Genomic DNA, 26,614 nt, shown 5'->3' on the forward strand with positions numbered 1-26,614 from the left:
TTACACAACTCATGCTACACTCAACCCCAAATGACAATCCCCAATTTACACACCCTAACCCCATAATGAGCCCTAAAACATTGTCCTAAAAAATGAAATATTGTACCACACAGACCTCTAAGACCAGTGTTGTCCAGTACAATGAGAGCGGCTGTTAGTGAAGGATACAGTTCTCATCTCCATCTGTGTTGCGTGGCGGCCCCGGCATGTTGAGCAGCACCAGGCGAGCATCATGGGACTTGTTGACAATCACCTCGTTCAGCTTCACTGCTGTGTGCATCCGCCGCACGTTGGACTGGTCCCTGGGACACAACCACATACAGATGTTACATATGCAATCCAGAACATTCAATTATTTAAATGGATAGTTCACCAAAATTACACATTGGTTTCCTTACACCGTATGCAGTCTATGGACAACGAATGACAGCAATCCAGTTTCCCTGGCTCTGTTTCCACATGCTCACGTCATGGGACCGATATTATAATTTTTCACTCGTGTCCATATCATCCGAAAGTATCTACAATTGATTTTGAACCTCAAAAAAGTACCTTATAGAAGTTTTGAACATGATGCGCAAAAAAAATGTGAATATTGGTCCCATGATTTTAATGGGATTTGTGCCACAAATGCTAAAACGTTAGTATGTGGAAACGGTGCCAAGGAAACTATACCAAAGCATGGATTGCTGTCATACCTTGTACATAGAATGCGTATAGGGTAAGAAATCGAATGTCATTTTGTAATTTGGGTGAACTATCCCTTTAACAATGCCGTGGAATAATTTTCAGATATCCAACAGTGGACAGCATGAACCAACTCAGTCATTAAGCAGAAAGACATCAAGTGCAGTCCACATACCAAAGCACACCCCACCCCGCCATCCAATCCATTGCATGGAATTTACAGACTCAGAGTGATCAGAATAACATCTAATTAAAAGGAATTTACATACAGAGTGATCAGATTAACATATTACTCACAGGAATTTACATACAGAGTGATCAGAATAACATCTAATTAAAAGGAATTTACATATAGAGTGATCAGATTAACATATTACTCACAGGAATTTACATACAGAGTGATCAGATTAACACATCACTCAAATGATGAACCATTCTCTGTCTGCAAGATGAAAGAGGCAGAAAAAAGAGAGAGAGGAGATGAGGAGGAGAGAGTGAAGAAGTAAGACTAGCGAGAGTGGAATACCTCAGATGGGACCGGATGGAGATTTTCCTAACCACGTGAAAGGCCTGGGGGTTTTCCTCGTCATTTCACGTCTCAAGAAAAACTCCTGGCCTTCCAATAGACCAACAACAAGTGACTCACGGTTTGAGGCTCATGAGTTCTCTGAAGTTCTCTGGTGCATTGTTCCTGTTCCTCCTCTCTGCCTCGTACTTCTCCTTGGTCCAGGTCATCTGGTTCTTATCAGCTACAGGCTCCACCACCTCCTCCTCCTCGTCTGAGTACAGGCTGCCCATACGGATCAGAGAGTGTCTGTCCTTTACCAGCTGGGCCTATAGGGGGCAGAGTGCAGGGGATACAAAGTCCTAATGTCCATACGAGAGTGACTGGAAATGCATGGTCATACATTGCTTCACTTAATGCTAGTGTAGATACACTAAATATACAGAAGTATGTGGACACCCCTTCAAATGAGTGGATTTGGCTATTTCAGCCACACCCGTTGTGGACAGTTGTATAATCGAGCACACAGCCATGCAATCTACATAGACGGCAGTAGAATGACCTTACTGGAAAGCTCAGTGACTTTCAACGTGGCACCGTCATTGGATGCCACCTTTCCAACAAGTTAATCTGCCCTGCTAGAGCTGCCCCGGTCAACTGAAAGTGGTGTTATTGTGAAGTGGAAACGTCTAGGAGAAACAACGACTTAGTCGCGAAGTGGTATGTCACACAAGCTCACAGAATGGGACCGCCGTCCTCGGTTGCAACTCTCACTACCGAGTTCCAAACTGCTTCTGGAAGCAACGCCAGCACAATAACTCTGCCGGGAGCTTCATGAAATGGGTTTCCATGGCCGAGCAGCAGCACACAAGCGTAAGATCACCATGCGCAATGTCGAGCATCGGCTGGAGTTGTGTAAAGCTCACCGCCATTGGACTCTGGAGCAGTGGAAACACGTTCTCTGGAGTGATGAATCACGCTTCACCAACTGGCAGTCCAACGGACGAATCTGGGTTTGGGGGATGCCAATGAGAATGCTACCTGCCCCAACTGTAAGGTTTGGTGGGGGAGGAATAATGGTCTGGGGTTGCTTTTCATGGTTTGGGCTGGGCCCCTTAGTTCCAGTGAAGGGAAATATTAATGCTGCAGCATACAATTACGTTCTAAATGATTCTGTGCTTCCAACATTGTGGCAACAGTTTGGGGAAGGCCCTTTCCTGTTTCAGCATGACAAAGCAAGTCCTTACAGAAATGGTTTGTTGAGATCGGTGTGGAAGAACTTGACTGGCCTGCATAGAGTCCTGACCTTAACCCCATCGAACACCTTTGGGATGAATTGGAACGCCGACTGTGAGCCAGGCCTAATCGCCCAACATCAGTGCCTGACCTAACTAATGCTCGTGGCTGAATGGAAGCAAGTCTCCGCAGCAATGTTCCATCATTTAGAGGAAAGCCTTGCCAGAAGAGTGGAGACTGTTACAGCAGCAAAGGGGGAACCAACTCCATATTAATGCCAATGATTTTGCAATGAGATGAGATGTCCTTTGGCTCAGTCTGTAGAGTCAGGTGTCCACATACTATGTTGGTCATGCTTTGGACAAAAGCTAAATGATATATTATTATTATTATTATTATGTTTGGTTCCTTTTGGTCAGCCCCAGATTAAACCTACTACTGGGATAAATCACACTTTCAATGGAAATTCTCCAACTGAGCATGCTTAAATGCAGGAAAAGACATCTGGGTCTGGGAAACCAGCTCAATATGTCCTTCACATAACAACTATTGTTATGTATGTTTGATCTGACAGGTGTAATTCTGTGGATGTTTGTTGATGTGTAATTATGTACCTCTCTTTCTCTCTCTGCGCTGGACAGCCTCATCTGTCTGAGCATCTGAGACCTCTGCTCCATCATCAGAGTCCTCTCATACGTGTAGGCCGAGATGTCGCTGTCATGCTGAAATTATTAACATGGTAGTATGTAAATATCTGACCTTTGAATACACTAAGGGGAAAGAAGTGAAACTCTTAGTTGGATTGCATGTTTGACTCCTGGTATGAGTGACTTCTCTCTCCTTCTCCACCATAATGACATAATTAGATTTACGGAGGAACATCTCACACCATCACCACCATCATTACATAATTAGATTTAAGGAGGTTCATCTCTCACCGTCTCCACCATCATTACATAATTAGATTTAAGGAGGTTCATCTCTCACCGTCTCCACCATCATTACATAATTAGATTTAAGGAGGTTCATCTCTCACCGTCTCCACCATCATTACATAATTAGATTTAAGGAGGTTCATCTCTCACCGTCTCCACCATCATTACATAATTAGATTTAAGGAGGTTCATCTCTCACCATTTCCACCACCTCCACCTCTGCCTCTATTCTCAGCTGGTACAGGAACGTAGCCAGGTCCTTCTTCATCTGAATACTGTTGTCATCCATCTGGGCCACAGTGAAGATACGCATCTTACACTTCCTCCAAACCTGAAATACACACCATGGTAAGAATGGAGTAGTCTAGCAGTTAAGAGCCCATGTGCCAATGTGCCATTGAGCAAGGCACTTAACCCTAATTGCTCCTGTAACTCCCTCTGGATAAGAGCGTCTGCTAAAATGTAAATATAGATCCTTTTCTGAACAACACATCCATTCTTCTTTAGTCTCTCACAAGTCATGGTGGCCAAACAGTAAATGCTCCCAGAGTTTCTGCATTGATGTGCGCGGGACTTTACCTTGTGCTGTTTGAGCAGGAAAGGTAGCAGCATGAGCATTCCTCCGTCATGGACGATCCACCACACATCAATGGTGCCGTCTGTGAAGCGTTCGTGGTTGCTGGGGTAGAAGGAAACATTCTTGGGCACCATCAGAGCCAGGTGGGCTGCTGTGGTACAGCGGACTGTGTCTGTGGGGAGGGGCACAGAGAGGTAAATATGTTCACTTTGTGTAATATGTAATGTAATACAGTTCAATGCTGATGCCATCAGTTAACTAAAGAGTCAGCACGTAATGTTTCAAATACTATATAGGCTGAAGGACAGCATCAAACCCACAGAAACATAGAGATGGCCAATGCTCTCACGGGGAAACTGGGATGAGGTTATGGTTTGGAATATTATTATGGGAATGGGTCAGGCTAGTTTACAGTAAATCAGAGTCTTACGAATGAATGTCTTCCATGCGCGGGGGTCTTCACTTTGCCTCCAGCCATAGGGCCATCCCATCACCACTGTGTTGTGCTTCATGCCCCCCAGGCCACATGACTGGATCAGGTGGGCAATGCCCTCCCTCACCTTGGACGCCACAACCACCTGGCAGAAACCCTTTACCCGCTCGATCTCCATCATGTTCTTTACGGCCTGACGAGGTTGAGCAGACAATGCAGTTAATCATGAAGCTGGTAATAAACTCACTTATTCTTATTGGCACAGAGGAGACAACAGAAATTCGATCTCTTTCTTATAGCTTTATAAAGTGGACTGTATGACCTAGCGAGGAAGGTAACAGCCTTCAAACAATCCTGAACTGATTCAATAAAGCTACAGTACGGCAAAATGTATTTTCCTTGTACACACATTAGGCTATCGGAGAAATAAGATACAGCTCTATCCCTACTTGTTCAGATGCCTGTGTTTCTCCGTAGCTGTCCAGGAACTGTCCCTGGATGACAGAGCCCACTATGGTCAGGCCCTTCCCTGCCTTCAGCTGGGAGACAAAGGTCAACAGACGGGGATACTTCACATGGAGGTCCTCATCCAGCTTCAACAGCACCAGGACCTGGGGCCTGGAGAGTGGAGGGGAAAGAGAGACAAAGAACATGAGAATCTACCTGGATGTACTAATAAACAACTACAAAACAACAGTAAAAACTGTAGAGTGTTAGAAAGTACAGAATGTATGAAGAGGAAGAGGTAGTTATGCATATCTGAAGTTGGAGATACCGGATATCTAAGACTATGGACAAGGAAGGATGTTCACCTCCAGTTTTTAGTGTGAGGTGGTCCATGCTCCAGCCGTAGCAGAGAGTAGCGCGCAGCACTGAGGGACAAACCTCGTATCCCATCTCCCCACTCCTTCTCCGCTCTGAGAGAGAGACAGAGAGAGTGACAGCATCAGAATATATACTCTGGCCTAAATAGCTAACTCATACAGTGATCCAATGATATACAATTATGATATGAGACGGGTAAGATTCCAGACATACCCCTGGTACTCAATGTACTTGTAGATCATGCCAGCGATGCACATGGCCACGATGGCATAATACCAGGAGGAGATGAACATCAGAGCCAGACACATACTCATACCCAGAAAAGACAGAGCCCTGTGGGGGAAACACACAGATATACTGTAGTACTCTTTATACTATACTATTGGACGCATGAAAGGAGATCACCAGTTGTGGTCGTTCCAAAAAGCACCCACAGATCTTACAAAGCTCAGTACCCGCTTAGCAAAGAAGACAAATAGGGTATAATTCCCATAGTGCATTAGGTGAAAGAGGCGCTCTGGTTCTCTGCCCGTATTCGCCCTGTAACACACCAATTTGACCTGTTATTAAACCATCTGGCGAATATTGTTGTGTGCAAGACCTTAGAATAGTAAACGATGCTGTACATGCTAGAGCACCCCTGGTGCCTAACACTGTTACCATTTTATCCCAGGTGCCTCCAGGTAGTTTGTTTCTTTTTCTCATTTTAGCTCATTCTTTCTTTCTTTCTCTTTCTTTCTTTCTTTCTTTCTTTCTTTCTTTCTTTCTTTCTTTCTTTCTTTATTTCTTTCTTTCTTTCTTTTCTCTTCTCTTCTTTTGTTGATCCTGGAGGGAGTGTTTTGGTTCAGTATGTTGACCATTTGTTGGTTTGCTCACAATCAGAGGAGATATGTCATGAGGACACTCAGGCATTGTTGATTTTTTGGGGGCAGAATATGGTCATAAAGTTTCCCCCAGTAAGATGCAATTATGCCGGTTAAATATTTGGGTCATGACATTACTTCTGAGTGTCACACCCAATTAAAGCTTTGCCTAAACATGTTATGCCCTCTCCACTGGTAGATTAGAGGCAATTAGTAAATTCAACCTCTGCAGGATTGTATTTATGGGAGAAAGATAGAGGCGAGTGAAGCTGTGGTCTGGACTGGAGAGATATTGTGGCAATGTCTCTTCTAACCGTACATGTGCCCATGTGATGGAGGCAATTATTAAACAGACAAAAATGGCTCATTTGATGCCTGCGAGACTGCTAGACTATCAGAACATTCTTAACCCTTCAACTCTTCTCCCTGCAGCAGAAACCGGTGAAGACCATGACTGTGATTTAGCTATTGAAGCTGACTGTAGCTCTAGGTTGGACTTGAGAGATATCCCATTAGACAATCCAGACTTTTATTTTTTTTGTAGATGGGTCTGCCCAGAGAAACGAAAAAGGGAATAAATTAATTGGTTATGCTGTTGTGACTGTTTTGGAAACTGTGGAAAGTGCTCGACTCCCCTCACACGAATCTTCCCAGGCAGCAGAACTATTTGGCTTGACCAGAGCTTATATTTTGGAAAAGGAATGCTCTGTTGACATTTACACTGATTGTAGATCTGAGTTTGGTGTTGTGCATGATTTTGGAACATTGTAGAGAAATAGAGTGTTTTTGACCTCGTCTGAAAAACAGATTGCACACAGTAATCTTGTTTGGTCTCTCTTAGAGGCGGTCCAGCTTCACTCCTCTGTTTCTGTAATCAAGAGTCAGGCGCATTCTTCCTCTAATGACAACATTCCTCTGGGGAACACTAACGCTGACCGCGCAGCTAAATTGGCTGATTCCTCTTCTGTTTCCCCTCCTTCACATGGCAGCAGTTCCCGCTTCCACTAACCCTTTCTCTGTTAATGACTCTGCAGGCAACGGCTGATGCATCAGAGAAGGACGCCTCGGGTGTATGGCTGGATGAGTGGAGCAGACCAGCCATGCCCCGTTGTACTTTCCAATTCCTTGCCAAATTGTCACATGATGAAGACCATATGCCAAAAAGAGGGATGGTGGATCCTGTAAATAAATGAATAAATAAGGGAAAGGGGATACCTAGTCAGTTGTACACCTGAATGCATACAACTGAAATGTGTTTTCCGCATTTAACCCAACCCCTCTGAATCAGAGAGGTGCGGGGGACTGATATTGGTGTACAGTAGGTTTTACTGTGCTTGCAGGACATTTCTCTGGTGGTGGGGTTGTACAATGTTTGATTTGCATGACTAACAATGTTGAACCAAACTCTGAAAACAAAATTGTTTAAACTAATTGGTGAAACAAGCCTGACATGGGTAAAGGTGCTTCCAATGGCACTGAGTATGAGAGGCAGATCCCACACAGTCACTGGTCTCTCTCCACACGAGGTGAAGACTGGCCATCCCATGAGGATGACTAATACACCTTTTCTCAAGAACAGGGTGTCCCTGCAAGGAATGGAGGAAGACATGGTTGAGAATTGTGTCACCCTTAACAGTGTTCTTAAGATACTTTTCCCCCGGGTGAAGGTGTCTTTGCCGAACTTGGCAGGTGGAGCTGAGCACTATTTCAACCCAAGTGATTTTGTGGTGGTCAAAGACTTCAGGAGAGAGAGTTGGAAGGACCTCTGTCGGAGAGTGCCGTACCAAGTTCTTCTGACCACCTCCACTGTGGAAACCTGACAGAGGGTGAGATGAGTCCTGAGCCAAAATGACCAACACAGGCCTGGAGTAGTGGCCCAGAAGTAGATGGTCATTGGAGAAGGAGAACCCTGCTGGGCCCTCATAACTAAGAGGACTGATGGAATGGCCACTACCAAGTGTTCTGATGAGTATGACTGTCTAAAGGGTCTGGGAAATAAAGCCTCAGTGTTCTGATGAGTATGACTGTCTAAAGGGTCTGGGAAATAAAGCCTCAGTGTTCTGATGAGTATGCCTGTCTAAAGGGTCTGGGAAATAAAGCCTCAGTGTTCTGATGAGTATGCCTGTCTAAAGGGTCTGGGAAATAAGGCCTCAGTGTTCTGATGAGTATGACTGTCTAAAGGGTCTGGGAAATAAAGCCTCAGTGTTCTGATGAGTATGACTGTCTAAAGGGTCTGGGAAATAAAGCCGTAGTGTTCTGATGAGTATGACTGTCTAAAGGACTGAGAAATAAAGCCTCAGTGTTCTGATGAGTATGACTGTCTAAAGGACTGAGAAATAAAGCCTCAGTGTTCTGATGAGTATGACTATCTAAAGGGTCTGGGAAATAAAGCATCAGTGTTCTGATGAGTATGACTGTCTAAAGAGTCTGGGAAATAAAGCCTCAGTGTTCTGATGAGTATGACTGTCTAAAGGGTCTGGGAAATAAAGCCTCAGTGTTCTGATGAGTATGCCTGTCTAAAGGGTCTGGGAAATAAGGCCTCAGTGTTCTGATGAGTATGACTGTCTAAAGGGTCTGGGAAATAAAGCCTCAGTGTTCTGATGAGTATGACTGTCTAAAGGGTCTGGGAAATAAAGCCTCAGTGTTCTGATGAGTATGACTGTCTAAAGGACTGAGAAATAAAGCCTCAGTGTTCTGATGAGTATGACTATCTAAAGGACTGAGAAATAAAGCCTCAGTGTTCTGATGAGTATGACTATCTAAAGGACTGAGAAATAAAGCCTCAGTGTTCTGATGAGTATGACTGTCTAAAGGGTCTGGGAAATAAAGCCTCAGTGTTCTGATGAGTATGACTATCTAAAGGGTCTGGGAAATAAGGCCTCAGTGTTCTGATGAGTATGACTGTCTAAAGGACTGGGAAATAAGGCCTCAGTGTTCTGATGAGTATGACTGTCTAAAGGACTGGGAAATAAAGCCTCAGTGTTCTGATGAGTATGACTGTCTAAAGGGTCTGGGAAATAAGGCCTCAGTGTTCTGATGAGTATGACTGTCTAAAGGACTGGGAAATAAAGCCTCAGTGTTCTGATGAGTGTGACTGTCTAAAGGGTCTGGGAAATAAGGCCTCAGTGTTCTGATGAGTATGACTGTCTAAAGGGTCTGGGAAATAAAGCCTCAGTGTTCTGATGAGTATGACTGTCTAAAGGGTCTGGGAAATAAAGCCTCAGTGTTCTGATGAGTATGACTGTCTAAAGGGTCTGGGAAATAAGGCCTCAGTGTTCTGATGAGTATGACTGTCTAAAGGACTGGGAAATAAAGCCTCAGTGTTCTGATGAGTGTGACTGTCTAAAGGGTCTGGGAAATAAGGCCTCAGTGTTCTGATAAGTATGACTGTCTAAAGGGTCTGGGAAATAAAGCCTCAGTGTTCTGATGAGTATGACTATCTAAAGGGTCTGGGAAATAAGGCCTCAGTGCTCTGATGAGTATGACTGTCTAAAGGGTCTGGGAATTAAAGCCTCAGTGTTCTGATAAGTATGACTGTCTAAAGGGTCTGAGAAATAAAGCCTCAGTGTTCTGATGAGTGTGACTGTCTAAAGGGTAGGGGAAATAAAGCCTCAGTGTTCTGATGAGTATGACCATCTAAAGGACTGGGAAATAAGGCCTCAGTGCTCTGATGAGTATGACTGTCTAAAGGGTCTGGGAATTAAAGCCTCAGTGTTCTGATAAGTATGACTGTCTAAAGGGTCTGAGAAATAAAGCCGTAGTGTTCTGATGAGTATGACTATCTAAAGGGTCTGGGAATTAAAGCCTCAGTGTTCTGATGAGTATGACTGTCTAAAGGGTCTGGACTGTCTTAAAGGACTGGGAAATAAAGCCTCAGTGTTCTGATGAGTGTGACTGTCTAAAGGGTCTGGGAAATAAGGCCTCAGTGTTCTGATGAGTGTGACTGTCTAAAGAGTCTGGGAATTAAAGCCTCAGTGTTCTGATGAGTATGACTGTCTAAAGTCTCAGAGTCTGGGAAATAAAGGGTCTCAGTGTTCTGATAAGTATGACTGTCTAAAGGGTCTGAGAAATAAAGCCGTAGTGTTCTGATGAGTATGACTGTCTAAAGGGTCTGGGAAATAAGGCCTCAGTGTTCTGATGAGTATGACTATCTAAAGGGTCTGGGAAATAAAGCCTCAGTGTTCTGATGAGTATGACTGTCTAAAGGGTCTGGGAATTAAAGCCTCAGTGTTCTGATGAGTATGACTGTCTAAAGGGTCTGGGAAATAAAGCCGTAGTGTTCTGATGAGTATGACTATCTAAAGGGTCTGGGAATTAAAGCCTCAGTGTTCTGATGAGTATGACTGTCTAAAGGGTCTGGACTGTCTTAAAGGACTGGGAAATAAAGCCTCATTGTTCTGATGAGTGTGACTGTCTAAAGGGTCTGGGAAATAAGGCCTCAGTGTTCTGATGAGTGTGACTGTCTAAAGAGTCTGGGAATTAAAGCCTCAGTGTTCTGATGAGTATGACTGTCTAAAGAGTCTGGGAAATAAAGTCTCAGTGTTCTGATAAGTATGACTGTCTAAAGGGTCTGAGAAATAAAGCCGTAGTGTTCTGATGAGTATGACTGTCTAAAGGGTCTGGGAAATAAAGCCTCAGTGTTCTGATGAGTATGACTATCTAAAGGGTCTGGGAAATAAAGCCTCAGTGTTCTGATGAGTATGACTGTCTAAAGGGTCTGGGAAATAAAGCCTCAGTGTTCTGATGAGTATGACTGTCTAAAGGGTCTGGGAAATAAAGCCTCAGTGTTCTGATGAGTATGACTATCTAAAGGGTCTGGGAATTAAAGCCTCAGTGTTCTGATAAGTATGACTGTCTAAAGGGTCTGAGAAATTAAAGCCTCAGTGTTCTGATGAGTATGACTGTCTAAAGGGTAAAGCCTCAGGGAAATAAAGCCTCAGTGTTCTGATGAGTATGACTGTCATCTAAAGGACTGGGAAATAAAGGCCTCAGTGTTCTGATGAGTATGACTGTCTAAAGGGTCTGGGAATTAAAGCCTCAGTGTTCTGATGAGTATGACTGTCTAAAGGGTCTGAGAAATAAAGCCGTCAGTGTTCTGATGAGTATGACTATCTAAAGGGTCTGGGAATTAAAGCCTCAGTGTTCTGATGAGTATGACTGTCTAAAGGGTCTGGACTGATGAGTATGACTGTTAAAGGACTGGGAAATAAAGCCTCAGTGTTCTGATGAGTGTGACTGTCTAAAGGGTCTGGGAAATAAGGCCTCAGTGTTCTGATGAGTGTGACTGTCTAAAGAGTCTGGGAATTAAAGCCTCAGTGTTCTGATGAGTATGACTGTCTAAAGGTCTGGGAAATAAAGTCTCAGTGTTCTGATAAGTATGACTGTCTAAAGGGTCTGGGAAATAAAGCCTCAGTGTTCTGATGAGTATGACTGTCTAAAGGGTCTGGGAAATAAGGCCTCAGTGTTCTGATGAGTATGACTATCTAAAGGGTCTGGGAAATAAGGGTCTGGGAATTAAAGCCTCAGTGTTCTGATGAGTGACTGTCTTAAAGGACTGGGAATTAAAGCCTCAGTGTTCTGATGAGTATGACTGTCTAAAGGGTCTGGGAATTAAAGCCTCAGTGTTCTGATGAGTATGACTGTCTAAAGAACAAAGGTCTGGGAAATAAGGCCAGGCTGCCAGAAGAGACCGCTAAATCAGCCCGGCCAGTGTTCTGATGAGTATGACTAAATCTAAAGGGTCTGGGAATTAAAGCCTCAGTGTTCTGATGAGTATGACTGTCTAAAGGGTCTGTGAAAAAGGGAAAAGATTTCATTGCACTGTGGATCTTAAAGGACTGGGAAATAAAGCCTCATTGTTCTGATGAGTGTGACTATCTAAAGGGTCTGGGAAATAAGGCCTCAGTGTTCTGATGAGTGTGACTGTCTAAAGAGTCTGGGAATTAAAGCCTCAGTGTTCTGATGAGTATGACTGTCTAAAGAGTCTGGGAAATAAAGTCTCAGTGTTCTGATAAGTATGACTGTCTAAAGGGTCTGAGAAATAAAGCCGTAGTGTTCTGATGAGTATGACTGTCTAAAGGGTCTGGGAAATAAGGCCTCAGTGTTCTGATGAGTATGACTATCTAAAGGGTCTGGGAAATAAAGCCTCAGTGTTCTGATGAGTATGACTGTCTAAAGGGTCTGGGAAATAAAGCCTCAGTGTTCTGATGAGTATGACTGTCTAAAGGGTCTGGGAATTAAAGCCTCAGTGTTCTGATGAGTATGACTATCTAAAGGGTCTGGGAAATAAAGCCTCAGTGTTCTGATGAGTATGACTATCTAAAGGGTCTGGGAATTAAAGCCTCAGTGTTCTGATGAGTATGACTGTCTAAAGGGTCTGGTGACTGTTAAAATTAAAGCCTCAGTGTTCTGATGAGTATGACTGTCTAAAGGGTCTGGGAAATAAAGCCTCAGTGTTCTGATGAGTATGACTGTCTAAAGGGTCTGGGAATTAAAGCCTCAGTGTTCTGATGAGTATGACTGTCTAAAGGGTCTGGGAAATAAAGCCTCAGTGTTCTGATGAGTATGACTGTCTAAAGGGTCTGGGAATTAAAGCCTCAGTGTTCTGATGAGTATGACTGTCTAAAGGGTCTGGGAAATAAAGCCTCAGTGTTCTGATGAGTATGACTGTCTAAAGGACTGGGAATTAAAGCCTCAGTGTTCTGATGAGTATGACTGTCTAAAGGGTCTGGGAATTAAAGCCTCAGTGTTCTGATGAGTATGACTGTCTAAAGGACTGGGAAATAAAGCCTCAGTGTTCTGATGAGTATGACTATCTAAAGGGTCTGGGAATTAAAGCCGTCAGTGTTATGTGTTCTGATGAGTATGACTGTCTAAAGGGTCTGGGAAATAAAGCCTCAGTGTTCTGATGAGTATGACTGTCTAAAGGGTCTGGGAAATAAAGCCTCAGTGTTCTGATGAGTATGACTATCTAAAGGGTCTGGAAATAAAAGTGTTAAAGCCTCAGTGTTCTGATGAGTATGACTGTCTAAAGGGTCTGGGAAATAAAGCCTCAGTGTTCTGATGAGTATGACTGTCTAAAGGGTCTGGGAAATAAAGCCTCAGTGTTCTGATGAGTATGACTGTCTAAAGGGTCTGGGAAATAAAGCCTCAGTGTTCTGATGAGTATGACTGTCTAAAGGGTCTGGGAATTAAAGCCTCAGTGTTCTGATGAGTATGACTGTCTAAAGGGTCTGGGAAATAAAGCCTCAGTGTTCTGATGAGTATGACTGTCTAAAGGGTCTAAAGCATCAGTGTTCTGATGAGTATGAATAAAGGGTAAAGCCTCAGTGTTCTGATGAGTATGACTGTCTAAAGGAAATAAAGCATCAGTGTTCTGATGAGTATGACTGTCTAAAGGGTCTGGGAAATAAAGCCTCAGTGTTCTGATGAGTATGACTGTCTAAAGGGTCTGGGAAATAAAGCCTCAGTGTTCTGATGAGTATGACTGTCTAAAGGGTCTGGGAAATAAAGCCGCAGTGTTCTGATGAGTATGACTGTCTAAAGGGTCTGGGAAATAAAGCCTCGGTGTTCTGATGAGTATGACTATCTAAAGGGTCTGGGAATTAAAGCCTAGGTGTTCTGATGAGTATGACTGTCTAAAGGGTCTGGGAATTAAAGCCTCAGTGTTCTGATGAGTATGACTGTCTAAAGGGTCTGGGAATTAAAGCCTCAGTGTTCTGATGAGTATGACTATCTTAAGGGTCTGTGAAATAAAGCCTCGGTGTTCTGATGAGTATGACTATCTAAAGGGTCTGGGAATTAAAGCCTCGGTGTTCTGATGAGTATGACTATCTAAAGGGTCTGGGAATTAAAGCCTCAGTGTTCTGATGAGTATGACTGTCTAAAGGGTCTGAGAATTAAAGCATCAGTGTTCTGATGAGTATGAATGTCTAAAGGGTCTGGACTGTCTTAAAGGACTGGGAAATAAAGCCTCAGTGTTCTGATGAGTTTGACTGTCTAAAGGGTCTGGGAATTAAAGCCTCAGTGTTCTGATGAGTATGACTGTCTAAAGAGTCTGGGAAATAAAGCCTCAGTGTTCTGATGAGTATGACTGTCTAAAGGGTCTGGGAAATAAAGCCTCAGTGTTCTGATGAGTATGACTGTCTAAAGGGTCTGGGAAATAAAGCCTCAGTGTTCTGATGAGTATGACTGTCTAAAGGGTCTGGGAAATAAAGCCTCAGTGTTCTGATGAGTATGACTGTCTAAAGGGTCTGGGAAATAAAGCCTCAGTGTTCTGATGAGTATGACTGTCTAAAGGGTCTGGACTGTCTTAAAGGACTGGGAAATAAAGCCTCATTGTTCTGATGAGTATGACTGTCTAAAGGGTCTGGGAAATAAAGCCTCAGTGTTCTGATGAGTGTGACTGTCTAAAGGGTCTGGGAAATAAAGCCTCAGTGTTCTGATGAGTATGACTGTCTAAAGGGTCTGGGAAATAAAGCCTCATTGTTCTGATGAGTATGACTATCTAAAGGGTCTGGAAAATAAAGCCTCAGTGTTCTGATGAGTGTGACTGTCTAAAGGGTCTGGGAAATAAAGCCTCATTGTTCTGATGAGTATGACTGTCTAAAGGGTCTGGGAATTAAAGCCTCAGTGTTCTGATGAGTATGACTATCTAAAGGGTCTGGGAGTTAAAGCCGTAGTGTTCTGATGAGTATGACTGTCTAAAGGGTCTGTGAAATAAAGCCTCAGTGTTCTGATGAGTGTGACTGTCTTAAAGGGTCTGGGAATTAAAGCCTCAGTGTTCTGATGAGTATGACTGTCTAAAGGGTCTGGGAAATAAAGCCCCAGTGTTCTGATGAGTGTGACTGTCTTAAAGGACTGGGAATTAAAGCCTCAGTGTTCTGATGAGTATGACTGTCTAAAGGGTCTGGGAATTAAAGCCTCAGTGTTCTGATGAGTATGCCTGTCTAAAGGACTGGGAAATAAAGTCTCAGTGTTCTGATGAGTATGACTATCTAAAGGGTCTGGGAATTAAAGCCGTAGTGTTCTGATGAGTATGACTGTCTAAAGGGTCTGGGAAATAAAGCCTCAGTGTTCTGATGAGTGTGACTGTCTTAAAGGACTGGGAATTAAAGCCTCAGTGTTCTGATGAGTATGACTATCTAAAGGGTCTGGGAATTAAAGCCTCAGTGTTCTGATGAGTGTGACTGTCTTAAAGGACTGGGAATTAAAGCCTCAGTGTTCTGATGAGTATGACTGTCTAAAGGGTCTGGGAAATAAAGCCTCAGTGTTCTGATGAGTATGCCTGTCTAAAGGACTGGGAAATAAAGTCTCAGTGTTCTGATGAGTATGACTATCTAAAGGGTCTGGGAATTAAAGCCGTAGTGTTCTGATGAGTATGACTGTCTTAAAGGACTGGGAATTAAAGCCTCAGTGTTCTGATGAGTATGACTGTCTAAAGGGTCTGGGAAATAAAGCCTCAGTGTTCAGATGAGTATGACTGTCTAAAGGGTCTGGGAATTAAAGCCTCAGTGTTCTGATGAGTATGACTGTCTAAAGGGTCTGGGAAATAAAGCCTCAGTGTTCTGATGAGTATGACTGTCTAAAGGGTCTGTGAAATAAAGCCTCAGTGTTCTGATGAGTATGACTGTCTAAAGGGTCTGGGAAATAAAGCATCAGTGTTCTGATGAGTATGACTGTCTAAAGGGTCTGGGAAATAAAGCCTCAGTGTTCTGATGAGTATGACTGTCTAAAGGGTCTGGGAAATAAAGCATCAGTGTTCTGATGAGTATGACTGTCTAAAGGACTGGGAAATAAAGTCTCAGTGTTCTGATGAGTATGACTGTCTAAAGGGTCTGGGAAATAAAGCCTCAGTGTTCTGATGAGTATGACTGTCTAAAGGGTCTGGGAAATAAAGCCTCAGTGTTCTGATGAGTATGACTGTCTAAAGGGTCTGGGAAATAAAGCCTCAGTGTTCTGATGAGTATGACTGTCTAAAGGGTCTGGGAAATAAAGCCTCATTGTTCTGATGAGTATGACTATCTAAAGGGTCTGGAAAATAAAGCCTCAGTGTTCTGATGAGTGTGACTGTCTAAAGGGTCTGGGAAATAAAGCCTCATTGTTCTGATGAGTATGACTGTCTAAAGGGTCTGGGAAATAAAGCCTCATTGTTCTGATGAGTATGACTGTCTAAAGGGTCTGGACTGTCTTAAAGGACTGGGAAATAAAGCCTCATTGTTCTGATGAGTATGACTGTCTAAAGGGTCTGGGAAATAAAGCCTCATTGTTCTGATGAGTATGACTGTCTAAAGGGTCTGGACTGTCTTAAAGGACTGGGAAATAAAGCCTCATTGTTCTGATGAGTATGACTGTCATAACGTCCTGGGAAATAAAGCCTCATTGTTCTGATGAGTATGACTGTCATAACGTCCTGGGAAATAAAGCCTCATTGTTCTGATGAGTATGACTGTCATAACGTCCTGGGAAATAAAGCCTCATTGTTCTGATGAGTATGACTGTCATAACGTCCTGGGAAATAAAGCCTCATTGTTCTGATGAGTATGACTGTCATAACGTCCTGGGAAATAAAGCCTCATACAAAGTCTGTCGCATTTCCTATGCGTTTAAAACAGCTTCCAATGCAAAATATCATGCCACATTAAATCAAAAGCTTTGTTAAGAATTAATTTAAATGAAACAGCCACAATAGGGATGCACCTCAGGGAAACAACATCTTTAATACAGCAATACCCACAGGGAAAAGTAGACCAATTTGGCCCAAACATTATGGTAAAAATACAAGGGAAAGAAATTCCTATGCTGGTGGATACGGATGCTACCTACCTCCACTTTTGGTAAAGGTACGGGACTTGACTTACCCCTAACTAATCACTTTTGGTAAAGGTACGGGACTTGACTTACCCCTAACCAATCACTTTTGGTAAAGGTACGGGACTTGCCTTACCCCTAACCAATCACTTTTGGCAAAGTACGGGACTTGACTTACCCCTAACCAATCACTTTTGGTAAAGGTATGGGACTTGCCTTACCCCTAACCAATCACTTTTGGTAAAGGTACGGGACTTGACTTACCCCTAACCAATCACTTTTGGCAAAGGTATGGGACTTGACTTACCCCTAACCAATCACTTTTGGTAAAGGTACGGGACTTGCCTTACCCCTAACCAATCACTTTTGGCAAAGTACGGGACTTGACTTACCCCTAACCAATAAAACTATAAATGCTTATGTGATTTCCTCCACCCCGGTAATACATTCTGAAACAAAATCCATGCACTGTTCAATAGGACCAATGAATGTTGAACATGTTTTTCTGTATTCACCCACTCAACCATTTAACTTGCTAGGTAGAGACTTGTTAACTAAACTTAAGGCTACAATTGATTGTACTCCCTATGGAGTTTTTGTTGATATCCCAAATGATGAGATATTAAACCAATAGGTAAGTAGGCAAATTGAACCACTCCCCCAGGAGTAGTGGGAGTCTGACACTGCCTCCCAGTCTATTCTGTCTCAGGCACCAGAAACCTTATGGTCAGAACATTCCAATGACAGTGGACTGATAGACTGTGCTAGCCCAGTTATAATAACTGTTGATCCTAGAAAGAAACTCTAGTCTCGAGAGCTATCTTAAAAAGGAAGCTCCCTCCAAAGTGTCTCTCCCCTTCTAAAATGGCTGATGTATTTTATAATTTCGGCACATTACATATTCCTCTCAAAATAATAGACATTTAATGAGTGTGAAGCAGAGAGTGAATATACAACAGAAATGGGTAATAAATATAGAGTAACATTGTTAGAGTAGACTAAAATGCAAACAATGCCTTCCAATAAGGAGAAAGTTATCATGTTTGTTTTGTTTGTTTTTAGACCTTGCAATAGGGGTAAAAGCAGAGCATTGTTTGAGAGTGATCCGTGTGTATTAGCAGTAGTGATTGAGAGGGTTTTTCCTATTGGGAAGAGTAGAGGGGTCCTAGTTGAAGGAAACCTATATGGAGACTAGCATAGGTAAATAAAGACAGTTATAAAGATAGTAAAATGGAAAGATTCATGGTACTCATGGTCTGTCAGTTGATGTCACATTTAATGAGTGTTGACAGTATGTGAATGGTAATTTTAGCGTCTTTCAAATAGCACTCTAATAATGCAATATCTTAGTAATTTGAAGAAATAAATGTTTCAATACAAGGTCACATGACTGACAGGGGGATTGAGCATTGGGACTGATATTATATTAGAGGCTGCCATCTGGTGTTTAGGTTAAAGATACGCTTCCTTTTGACCAATAGATAAGCTGCTTTGCAGTAACAGTGAGTGGTACTCACTAAACTCAAACAGGCTGCAAGGAACACTGTGGGACAATTTGGGGCAGAGGTATGAATAATTGAATAAGAAATGTTTCTTTTTATTTTACCCCCTTTTCGTGGTATCCAATTGTTAGTAGCTACTATCTTGTCTCATCGCTACAATTCCCATATGGGCTCGGGAGAGACAAAGGTTGAAAGCCATGCGTCCTCCGAAACACAACCCAACCAAGCCGCACTGCTTCTTAACACAGCGCACATCCAACCCAGCCAGCCACACAAATGTGTTGGAGGAAACACTGTGCACCTGGCAACCTGGTTAGCGTGCACTGCGCCCAGCCCGCCACAGGAGTCGCTAGCGCGCGATGAGACAAGGATATCCCTACTGGCCAAACCCTCCCTAACCCGGGCAGCGCTAGGCCAATTTTGCATCACCCCATGGATCTCCCGGTCGCTGCCGCCTGGGCTCAAACCCAGAGTCTCTGGTGGCGCAGCTAGCACTGCAGTGCAGTGCCTTAGACCACTGCGCCACCCGGGAGGCCAATAAGATACGTTTTTGACAATTTTCAATTATTATTACTCAATTCGATAGTTTGAATATACCAGTGATTTAAATAAGAAGGTAATGTCATCTAAAACCAACTTTTTCCATTACGAGGAACACTGTTCGGAATTGGAGTAGATCCAAGTAAATGTTTTAGTACCGAATATTGAGCTGATAAGTCAGCAGCAACTTTTTGAAGGCTCTAGGGGATTTGTTAAACAACAGGTTTGATATTTTTACTAGTTGATGTCCCAGGGACAGTTAGTACAGAACAGGTCAATGCAACCAGATTGTGGTAAGAGCTATGGAAACAAAAACCTTTAGAGATTTACTTACCTCTGGGTCTACAGATCCCTTGTATTTTAGATTTTACAACCCAGAGTGAAGGCGTTTGAAAGGATAAAGTGTCTGGTTTTATGTGTTGATTCCGCTTACTTTAATAGACGTATTTTGATAGAACCTCCTTTGATAGTTTAAGCCATAATCTAATGCTTACCTTAAAATGTAACAATAATTATCACAAAGTGATAAAAGGAGGGAATGTGAGAGAGAGCTAGCATTGAATTGTTAACAGCATCTCCTCTCACTCTATCTTGGTTCGAGCAGGTGACTGCGACCTCCTCCTCAGACCAATTGGCAGAACGCCTAGAACATTGTTCTGGGAACCAGTTTCAAGGTCCCAGCTTTGAGAGAAGAAGCCTCGTCAGTCACATGCAGGAACCAATGTTAATAATGAATAATGTAAATCATGCTTATATAACTTATTTGTATAGCACTATAAAAGGACTGAGAGGGAAATCCCTTTTCAGAGTTTTCATAAAACTTGGATTGAGAATGTGAAACTCTCCGGTCGTGATAATAAAGATTGATTCCTTTGTTTGAGTGGTGAATTTCCACGACAGGTGCTAAACTTGTTCAGCTACTGAAGCTTATTACAGTGAATTTCCTTCTTTCTAGGTTACCATCAGAACACCAGAGAACAAAATGCCTCTATAGCTGGAGTCTGCATAAAGTCCTTCAGTCAGTCAATTGGATATTTTGATAAGCTACCCAATATGTCACCTGAGAAAGCAAAGTAGATTATTCAAATGGAGTGAAAGTGTACCCAACACCCACGCATATACAAATGAGTGTTACATTGCTCACATACAGTATGCACGGATACACAGCCATGCACATACACCTGTACTGTACTTACCAGTGGTAATATTTAAACCTAGGCCTCCAGTTTGGTGTCCGTAGTAAAGTCTGCACAGCACAGGCTAAGTTCACAAACAGATAGCACATCAAGAAGAACCTGTAGAAAAAAATCACACACCACAAAACGTAATTCAGTCCAAACCGATTTAGTCATTTAAATATATTAATATATAATATATATCTATTAATATATTCCAATATATGAATTTTGCAGTTATGTACTTGTTGCAGGATGTATAGGCCTGGTAGTCTGCTAAAATACATCTCAACTGATGGCAAAACACAGAAGCACAAGAAACTGCACAAGGTCAGGGGTTCCCAAACTCTTTCACTCAGGCCCCCCTTCCAGCATTGAGGAACATCCTGCACGTGCGCAACGTCTATTTCTATGGGCACACGCACTGTTCATGACAAAAACTGTTCACACCCCTCTTGTTGGCGGAGATAATATTTTTCAGGTTTGAAGCTTATTTCCTGCAGTTCTATACATTATGCCATGTCTAATGTGTATTCATGTGATATTTGTGTGACTCGAACATTAGCTGAAATGGGCTTGATGATCTGGACATTTCTGACACGTTATAAATAGCTGTCTAAGGTATTCAATGACTGACATGACAAGAGGAATACTGATGATGCACTACCCAATTTCAAAATGTTACCTTGTGCATTCTACTATTATAATTTTCAACAGTAAGTTAAAAGCCGGACTGAGTTCCTTAATATATATATTGTGGCAAAGAAGGGGGTCGAGTGATAAATGGCAGATATGTGAGAGCAGAACTAATAAAAGGGGCTCTGCCCGATCACTAAAATGACCACCCTAATCAGAACTACAGATCACAAAATGGTCTTCCCAGAAGCAAATGGAAACTCTCAGAAGGTGGGGCCGACCCACAGATAAAGGGTCAAGACAAACCAGGAAGAGAGAGAGAGGGCTGGAAGGATCTGTGAACCATAGAGACAGAAACAATATATATATATCGGCTGGATTTACCGTGTATGAGCTGAACTGTTTTGGACTTACCTGTTGGCGTTTGGACCTGGACCTACCGAGAACCCGATTCGGGTACCAAACCCTGCTTTCCTTGACCTTGCCTGCGGCCTGGGTGGACCAGGACCGAAAAACAAACACACAGGTTCTGTCCTTTTCGAAAGAACTCTCATTCTGGGGTGATTTTGGTGACAGTTTCCCACTTAATTTGTGACAAACGCTCCTAACCTTGAAGAGGTTTGCCACAAATGGTGGAGAATGCAGGCAGGGCTTCTGGCACCATACCTGGCAGGGGACGCCGACCTGGACAACCCCCCCGAACACAGATGTTCGACTTAACTCACCAGGCACAGATATGGTTGCGACCGGAGACCCGTTCATCCGCCGAGATCGTAGAGACCATTGTACTCGTGTATGAGCTGGACTATTTTGGACTTACCTGTTGGCGTTTGGACCTGGACCTACCGAGAAACCGATTTGTGTACCGAACCCTGCTATCCTTGACCTTGCCTGCGGCCTGGGTGGACCAGGACGGAGAAACAAACACACAGGTACTGTCCTGTTCGAAATAACTCTCATTCTGGGGTGATTTTGGTGAAAGTTTCCCACTTAATTTGTGACAAACGCTCCTACTTTGAAGAGGTTTGCCACAATATATATATAAAATAACTGGACCCACAGTTTGTGAACCACTGTACTTGGTGACCTTCCACACAAAGCAAATTGTGCTGATTGTGTACAGAGTGCCTGGCAGGAAAGAGGTGTTTCACTTGTGAAGTGATTGTTAAAATGCAAGTGATTTGATTAAAGTATATTTTAGTAGACACTCTTATCCAGAGTGACTTACAGGAGCAATTAGGGTTAAGTGCCTTGCTCAGGGGCACATCAACAGATCATTTTCCTAGTGAGCTCAGGGATTTGAACCAGCAGCCTTTCAGTTACTGGCCCCTCTAGTCTACCTGCCACCCAAACTAATCCTCGGAGGACCATAATGTTTTTTAAACATCTGTGAGGTGTTTATGGTTTATTAACAGTGTTTGAGAAGGGAAGTAGAGTCATTAAGAGTCTGTTTTCTCCCATGTAAACTTCATGACTTTGGCTGATGGGAGAAACTTCAGCAATTATTTGTTTCATTTTTTTACCCCTTTTTCTCCACAATGTCTCATCATCTTGTCTCATCGCTGCAACTCCCGTGCGGACTCGGGAGAGGCAAAGGTCGAGAGCCGTGCGCCCCCCGAAACACAACCCAACCGAGCCACACTGCTTCTTGACATGATGCCCACTTGACCTGGACTAATGTGTCGAAGGAAACACCGTACACCTGGCGACCGTGTCAGCGTGCACTGCGTCAGGCCCGTCACAGCAGTCGCTAGTGCGCAATGGGACAAGGACATCCCTGCCGGCCAAACCCTCCCCTAAACTGGACAATGCTGGGCCAATTGTGCGCCGTCACATGGGTCTCCCAGTCACAGCCGGCTGCGACCTAGAATCTCTATTGGCCTTAGACTTCTGCGCCACTCGGGAGGCCCCGGGTTCAGCAAGTTCACCCAACAGCCGGCTGCGACCTAGAATCTCTATTGGCCTTAGACTTCTGCGCCACTCGGGAGGCCCCGGGTTCAGCAAGTTCACCCAACAGACCATTATATGATTTGAAATAATCCCTATTTGCCTGCTTTTAAATAATCGTGTTTGATGTGTGTGTTTAGTCTGTTTCGTGCATGTGTATGTGTGTGTGTGTGACTCACATGGAGAGGATGGGGGCCACCATGTCCAGAGAGGCTATGAGGATGCCCAGCTCAGCAATGAGCCCTGTCAGTAACAGTGCCCAGGTTGGCTCCCCATTGGCCTTGCCATGACCAAACACCTGCTCCAGAAAATAAACAAATATACACTTTAGAAATACATTTTTTTTCTGTGATGTTTTGTTTGTTTTTGTTTGTTTTGTTTCTGGTTGATTGTTGTATTGTAGCCAAGGGGACCGATCATTTATGGATTGAGTGGCCTTAAAGGCCCAGTGCAGTCAAAAGTCTGTTTTTCCTTGTGTTTCATATCAGATTGTACAACAGCTGATGAAACTAACACTGTAAAGGTGGTATGTGAAAACATTTGATCAGTGTTATTTCCTGATAGTTACTGATTGAAAATACAATCTACACAGGACCTCCTAATCAGCAGGTTTGCATGGGCGGGAGTTTCGGCTTGTCTGGTGACATCACCAGGCAGCAAATTGGTTAAAGTTGTAATATGTAACCTTTTAGGCGACCCGACTGAATTCACATAGAAATGTGAGCTATAGATCCGTCACTCATGTTGAACGCAAATCTAACAAGTGGTAAATGTGTTCTATGTGAATTATTTCTATGCTTCCAGTTCTTAAGTTTTGTTTTTGCATCTTCTACTTTCAGTTTTGTTTGGTTATGGAAAATATATTTCACAACGGTGGTACAATGATTCTCTATACTATACGTGTGCTTGTTTTATCACATAAACTGAAATTAGGTGAACTATTTGAATTTTTGCAACCAGAAAATGGCGGAGCGATTTCTGCATAGTGCAACTTTAATAGACCAATAACAAATAGAGTTCCAACCTCTCTGTCAATAACAGTTAGTTTTCAGTTTTCCCCTCCCCACTTGGACCACTCCCAGACAATCCTGGCTAAATTCTTGCTTGAGAAAAATGTTTTTGCTAAAAAATCTATTTTTGTTGCTTTTAATGGAAAAATATTATTTTAAGGTACTTAATTGTTACCGAGAAATGATTTGTTATTGATTGAAAAACTGGTGCATTGGGCCTCTAAGTACTGGTCCTAGGCCAGTTTTAAATTATTTATTTTTTACCAGAATTTTCATGGTCGCTTAGGTTGATCCTAGAACAGGGTTACATAATGTCCTTTTATATAGCTAACCCTCTTCTACCAACAATACTTTACATGTGCGAATGCAAATTAACTCATATGTTCAGCTTCATTCAAATGAGTAAGGAAAGACAACCATAACTCTATTCTCTTGTTCACTGTAGTTTTTAGTTGTGTATCATTATGTATCTAATAGTAGGGCCACTGTGAGCATACATGGGCATAGAGCCGGGCAATGTATCAAGCAATGTGTACAAACAGTGGTGGCAGCTAGAGAAACCTTGAATTATGGCTGTTCAGGCCACGAGATGCTTTGCATTGTATAGGAATTACACTGTGTACAATACAGCGCCACCCACAAAGACATAAGGTTAGCCCGTGTATGATTGATTTTTTAAAACATTTGAGCAGACACTCTTATCCAGAGCAACTTACAGGAGCAATTAAGTAAGTGCCTTGCTCAAGAGCACATGGGCATATTATTTTACCTAGTCGGCTCTGGGATTTGAACCAGCAACCTTTCAGTCACTGACCCAATGCTCTTAACCGCTAGGCTACCTGCCAAGGTGACTGGTCCTACCCTGAGGAAGGGAATGATGTTGTCCTTGGCGATGGCCTGTAGGAGACGAGGAGCGCCAGTCAGGGACTGTAGTCCCGCCCCCACGGTGGAGAAGAAGGAGCCAATCACGATGACCCATGGGGAGGGCCAGGACAGAGTCCCCACAACCAGGTTCTTACTGACTGCATCCCCAAACCTACAAGACAGGAGAGGACATGGACCTGTTAGCGGGGCCATTATCAATACCAACAAACACAGCATCTGAAGTGCTTTGCCATACCAACAAATATAATTACAAGCTTGTACTGTATGTTGTTGAGAAGCAGACAGGCTATTGTCTGGACTTGAATATATCTTGTGATGTCAAAGATGTGGCCTAATGCTACAGACAAGTTCACTTACTTGTCCCTTAGGACCGCTCCTTCAATACAGGCCCCAAACAGAACCACAGAGCTGAAATCTGACGACAGGATGTTAAGGAACACACAGAAGCACATGCAGTATGGAAGACAGATGCATCTAGACATTGAACAACTTGGGGAGAACACTGCCTATTGATATGGATGAGGAAGCGCTTGCAAGTAGGCATTTCACTGTACCGTTTACACCTGCTGTATCCTGTGCACGTGACAAATACATGTTGATTTGATTTGACTATTGACTCCATGAAAGGATACAGACAAGGGTAGTAGTGGTTATAGCCAAGATGGTTCCAATAGGGATGGACTTCTGAGCATCTTTCAGATCTCCTGATCTGTTGGAGCCTGCCATGATACCTACAGTACAGGGACATGAAGGACACATCAGTTACTGACAACTCTCAGAATGTTGACCAATCAGTGAACAAAAATGTCTCTGGGTTGCCAGCTGGTTTATTGGTCTGGTGTTGCCAGTTCATGGTCTGGGTTGCCAGTTATGGATCTGGGTTACCAGATCTTACCTGTGGCGGAGGGAAAGAAGATTCCCACCAGGAGGGTGAAGGAGGTAGCGATGTCAGCTGAGACGTACAGGCCGACGCTCTCCACAGCCCCGTGGACGTCTACGGAGGGTAGACCTGCCTTCTCCAAGATCTGACCTTTCTCCAGGTAGTCTCCCCACATGTTATCTAAAACATGCATCAGGAACCAAGTTTATAGAAATGCTAGCATCCCATCCACAAAGTAAGCAACGCAATGGCATCCACCTAATGGCACGGCAACACCCACCAAAGCTCTACAGCATCACAAATTATTGTTATAATAACAGAAAATGTTTTACAAAGTATATAAATTCACTTTTTAGATAGACTTTGTACAACATGTTTGTAGTAATTTAGCTATGTTTTACTGTAATTACATGTCATCACTATTGTAAAATGGCATAGCAGTCTGCCGTCTTTTGTCTTCGTCTTGTCGTGTCCCAGGTATATATATTTTTTTCTTCGCGTATTTTTTATATTTTTCTCAACTCCAACTTCAACATACTCTCCTGCAACCCTTCTCACCCAATGTGGAATGGATCTGCCATTTTCATTACTTCAGAACCGGAACCCCAACAGAAGCTAGCTAGCTAACTAGCTACTAGCTAGTAGTCAGTTAGCCACTGCTAGCGGTCACCAGCTAACCTTTAGCCCGGACAACTCCTGCCAGTCTGCACAACGCGATTCAACCCAGAGTGTATCGGACTTCTTATTCTCCATATCCCCAGATTCCTACTGCAAGCTCTGAACCTGTTCACCTGGATCATCGCAGCTAGCTAGCTGTCCTGAAGCAAGCACCAATTAACCTGGAGATGGCCTATGCTAGGCCCATCTCCCAGCTAGCTGAAGAGGTCCATCAGCCACTCCTTTGGCTACAATACCTATTTTGCCAATTGGCCTGGACCCCTTTTTATTGCCAATACGGAGCCCCGCAGATCCTTCACAACTGAACTACCGACGTAATCCGCCGATGGAGTTTTTCAACTGGCTCCCCCGTTGCGACGTCCCCTGTATGCCCATCAGCTAGCCTGCTAGCCCGCGGCCCGCTAGCTGTCTCGAGCACACCGGACTGTTAGCTGAAGAAGTCCATCAGCCATTTTTTTTTTTGGCTACTATACCTATTTTGCCAATTGGTC

The 26,614-nt window shown here is 43.3% G+C and overlaps 1 protein-coding gene across 2 annotated transcripts in view; it reads right to left on the reverse strand.

Moving 5' to 3' along the window:
• Positions 1-168: 168 nt before the first annotated feature.
• The window catches only part of LOC135557038 (solute carrier family 12 member 4-like), a gene marked incomplete at its 3' end in the record, with an annotated part of 51,157 nt that continues 24,711 nt past the window's right edge, over positions 169-26,614 (reverse strand). For both annotated transcript variants that reach the window (XM_064990345.1, XM_064990346.1), the window contains 15 exon segments: positions 169-302; positions 1,334-1,521; positions 3,043-3,150; positions 3,563-3,694; positions 3,943-4,112; positions 4,371-4,566; positions 4,823-4,991; positions 5,186-5,290; positions 5,412-5,531; positions 20,109-20,207; positions 22,850-22,968; positions 24,542-24,716; positions 24,923-24,980; positions 25,198-25,296; positions 25,461-25,625. In XM_064990345.1, coding sequence (XP_064846417.1) covers positions 169-302; positions 1,334-1,521; positions 3,043-3,150; positions 3,563-3,694; positions 3,943-4,112; positions 4,371-4,566; positions 4,823-4,991; positions 5,186-5,290; positions 5,412-5,531; positions 20,109-20,207; positions 22,850-22,968; positions 24,542-24,716; positions 24,923-24,980; positions 25,198-25,296; positions 25,461-25,625 — 2,037 coding nt within the window.

Source organism: Oncorhynchus masou, chromosome 2, assembly GCF_036934945.1.
Source record: "Oncorhynchus masou masou isolate Uvic2021 chromosome 2, UVic_Omas_1.1, whole genome shotgun sequence".
In the NCBI taxonomy this organism is placed as follows: Eukaryota; Metazoa; Chordata; class Actinopteri; order Salmoniformes; family Salmonidae; genus Oncorhynchus; species Oncorhynchus masou.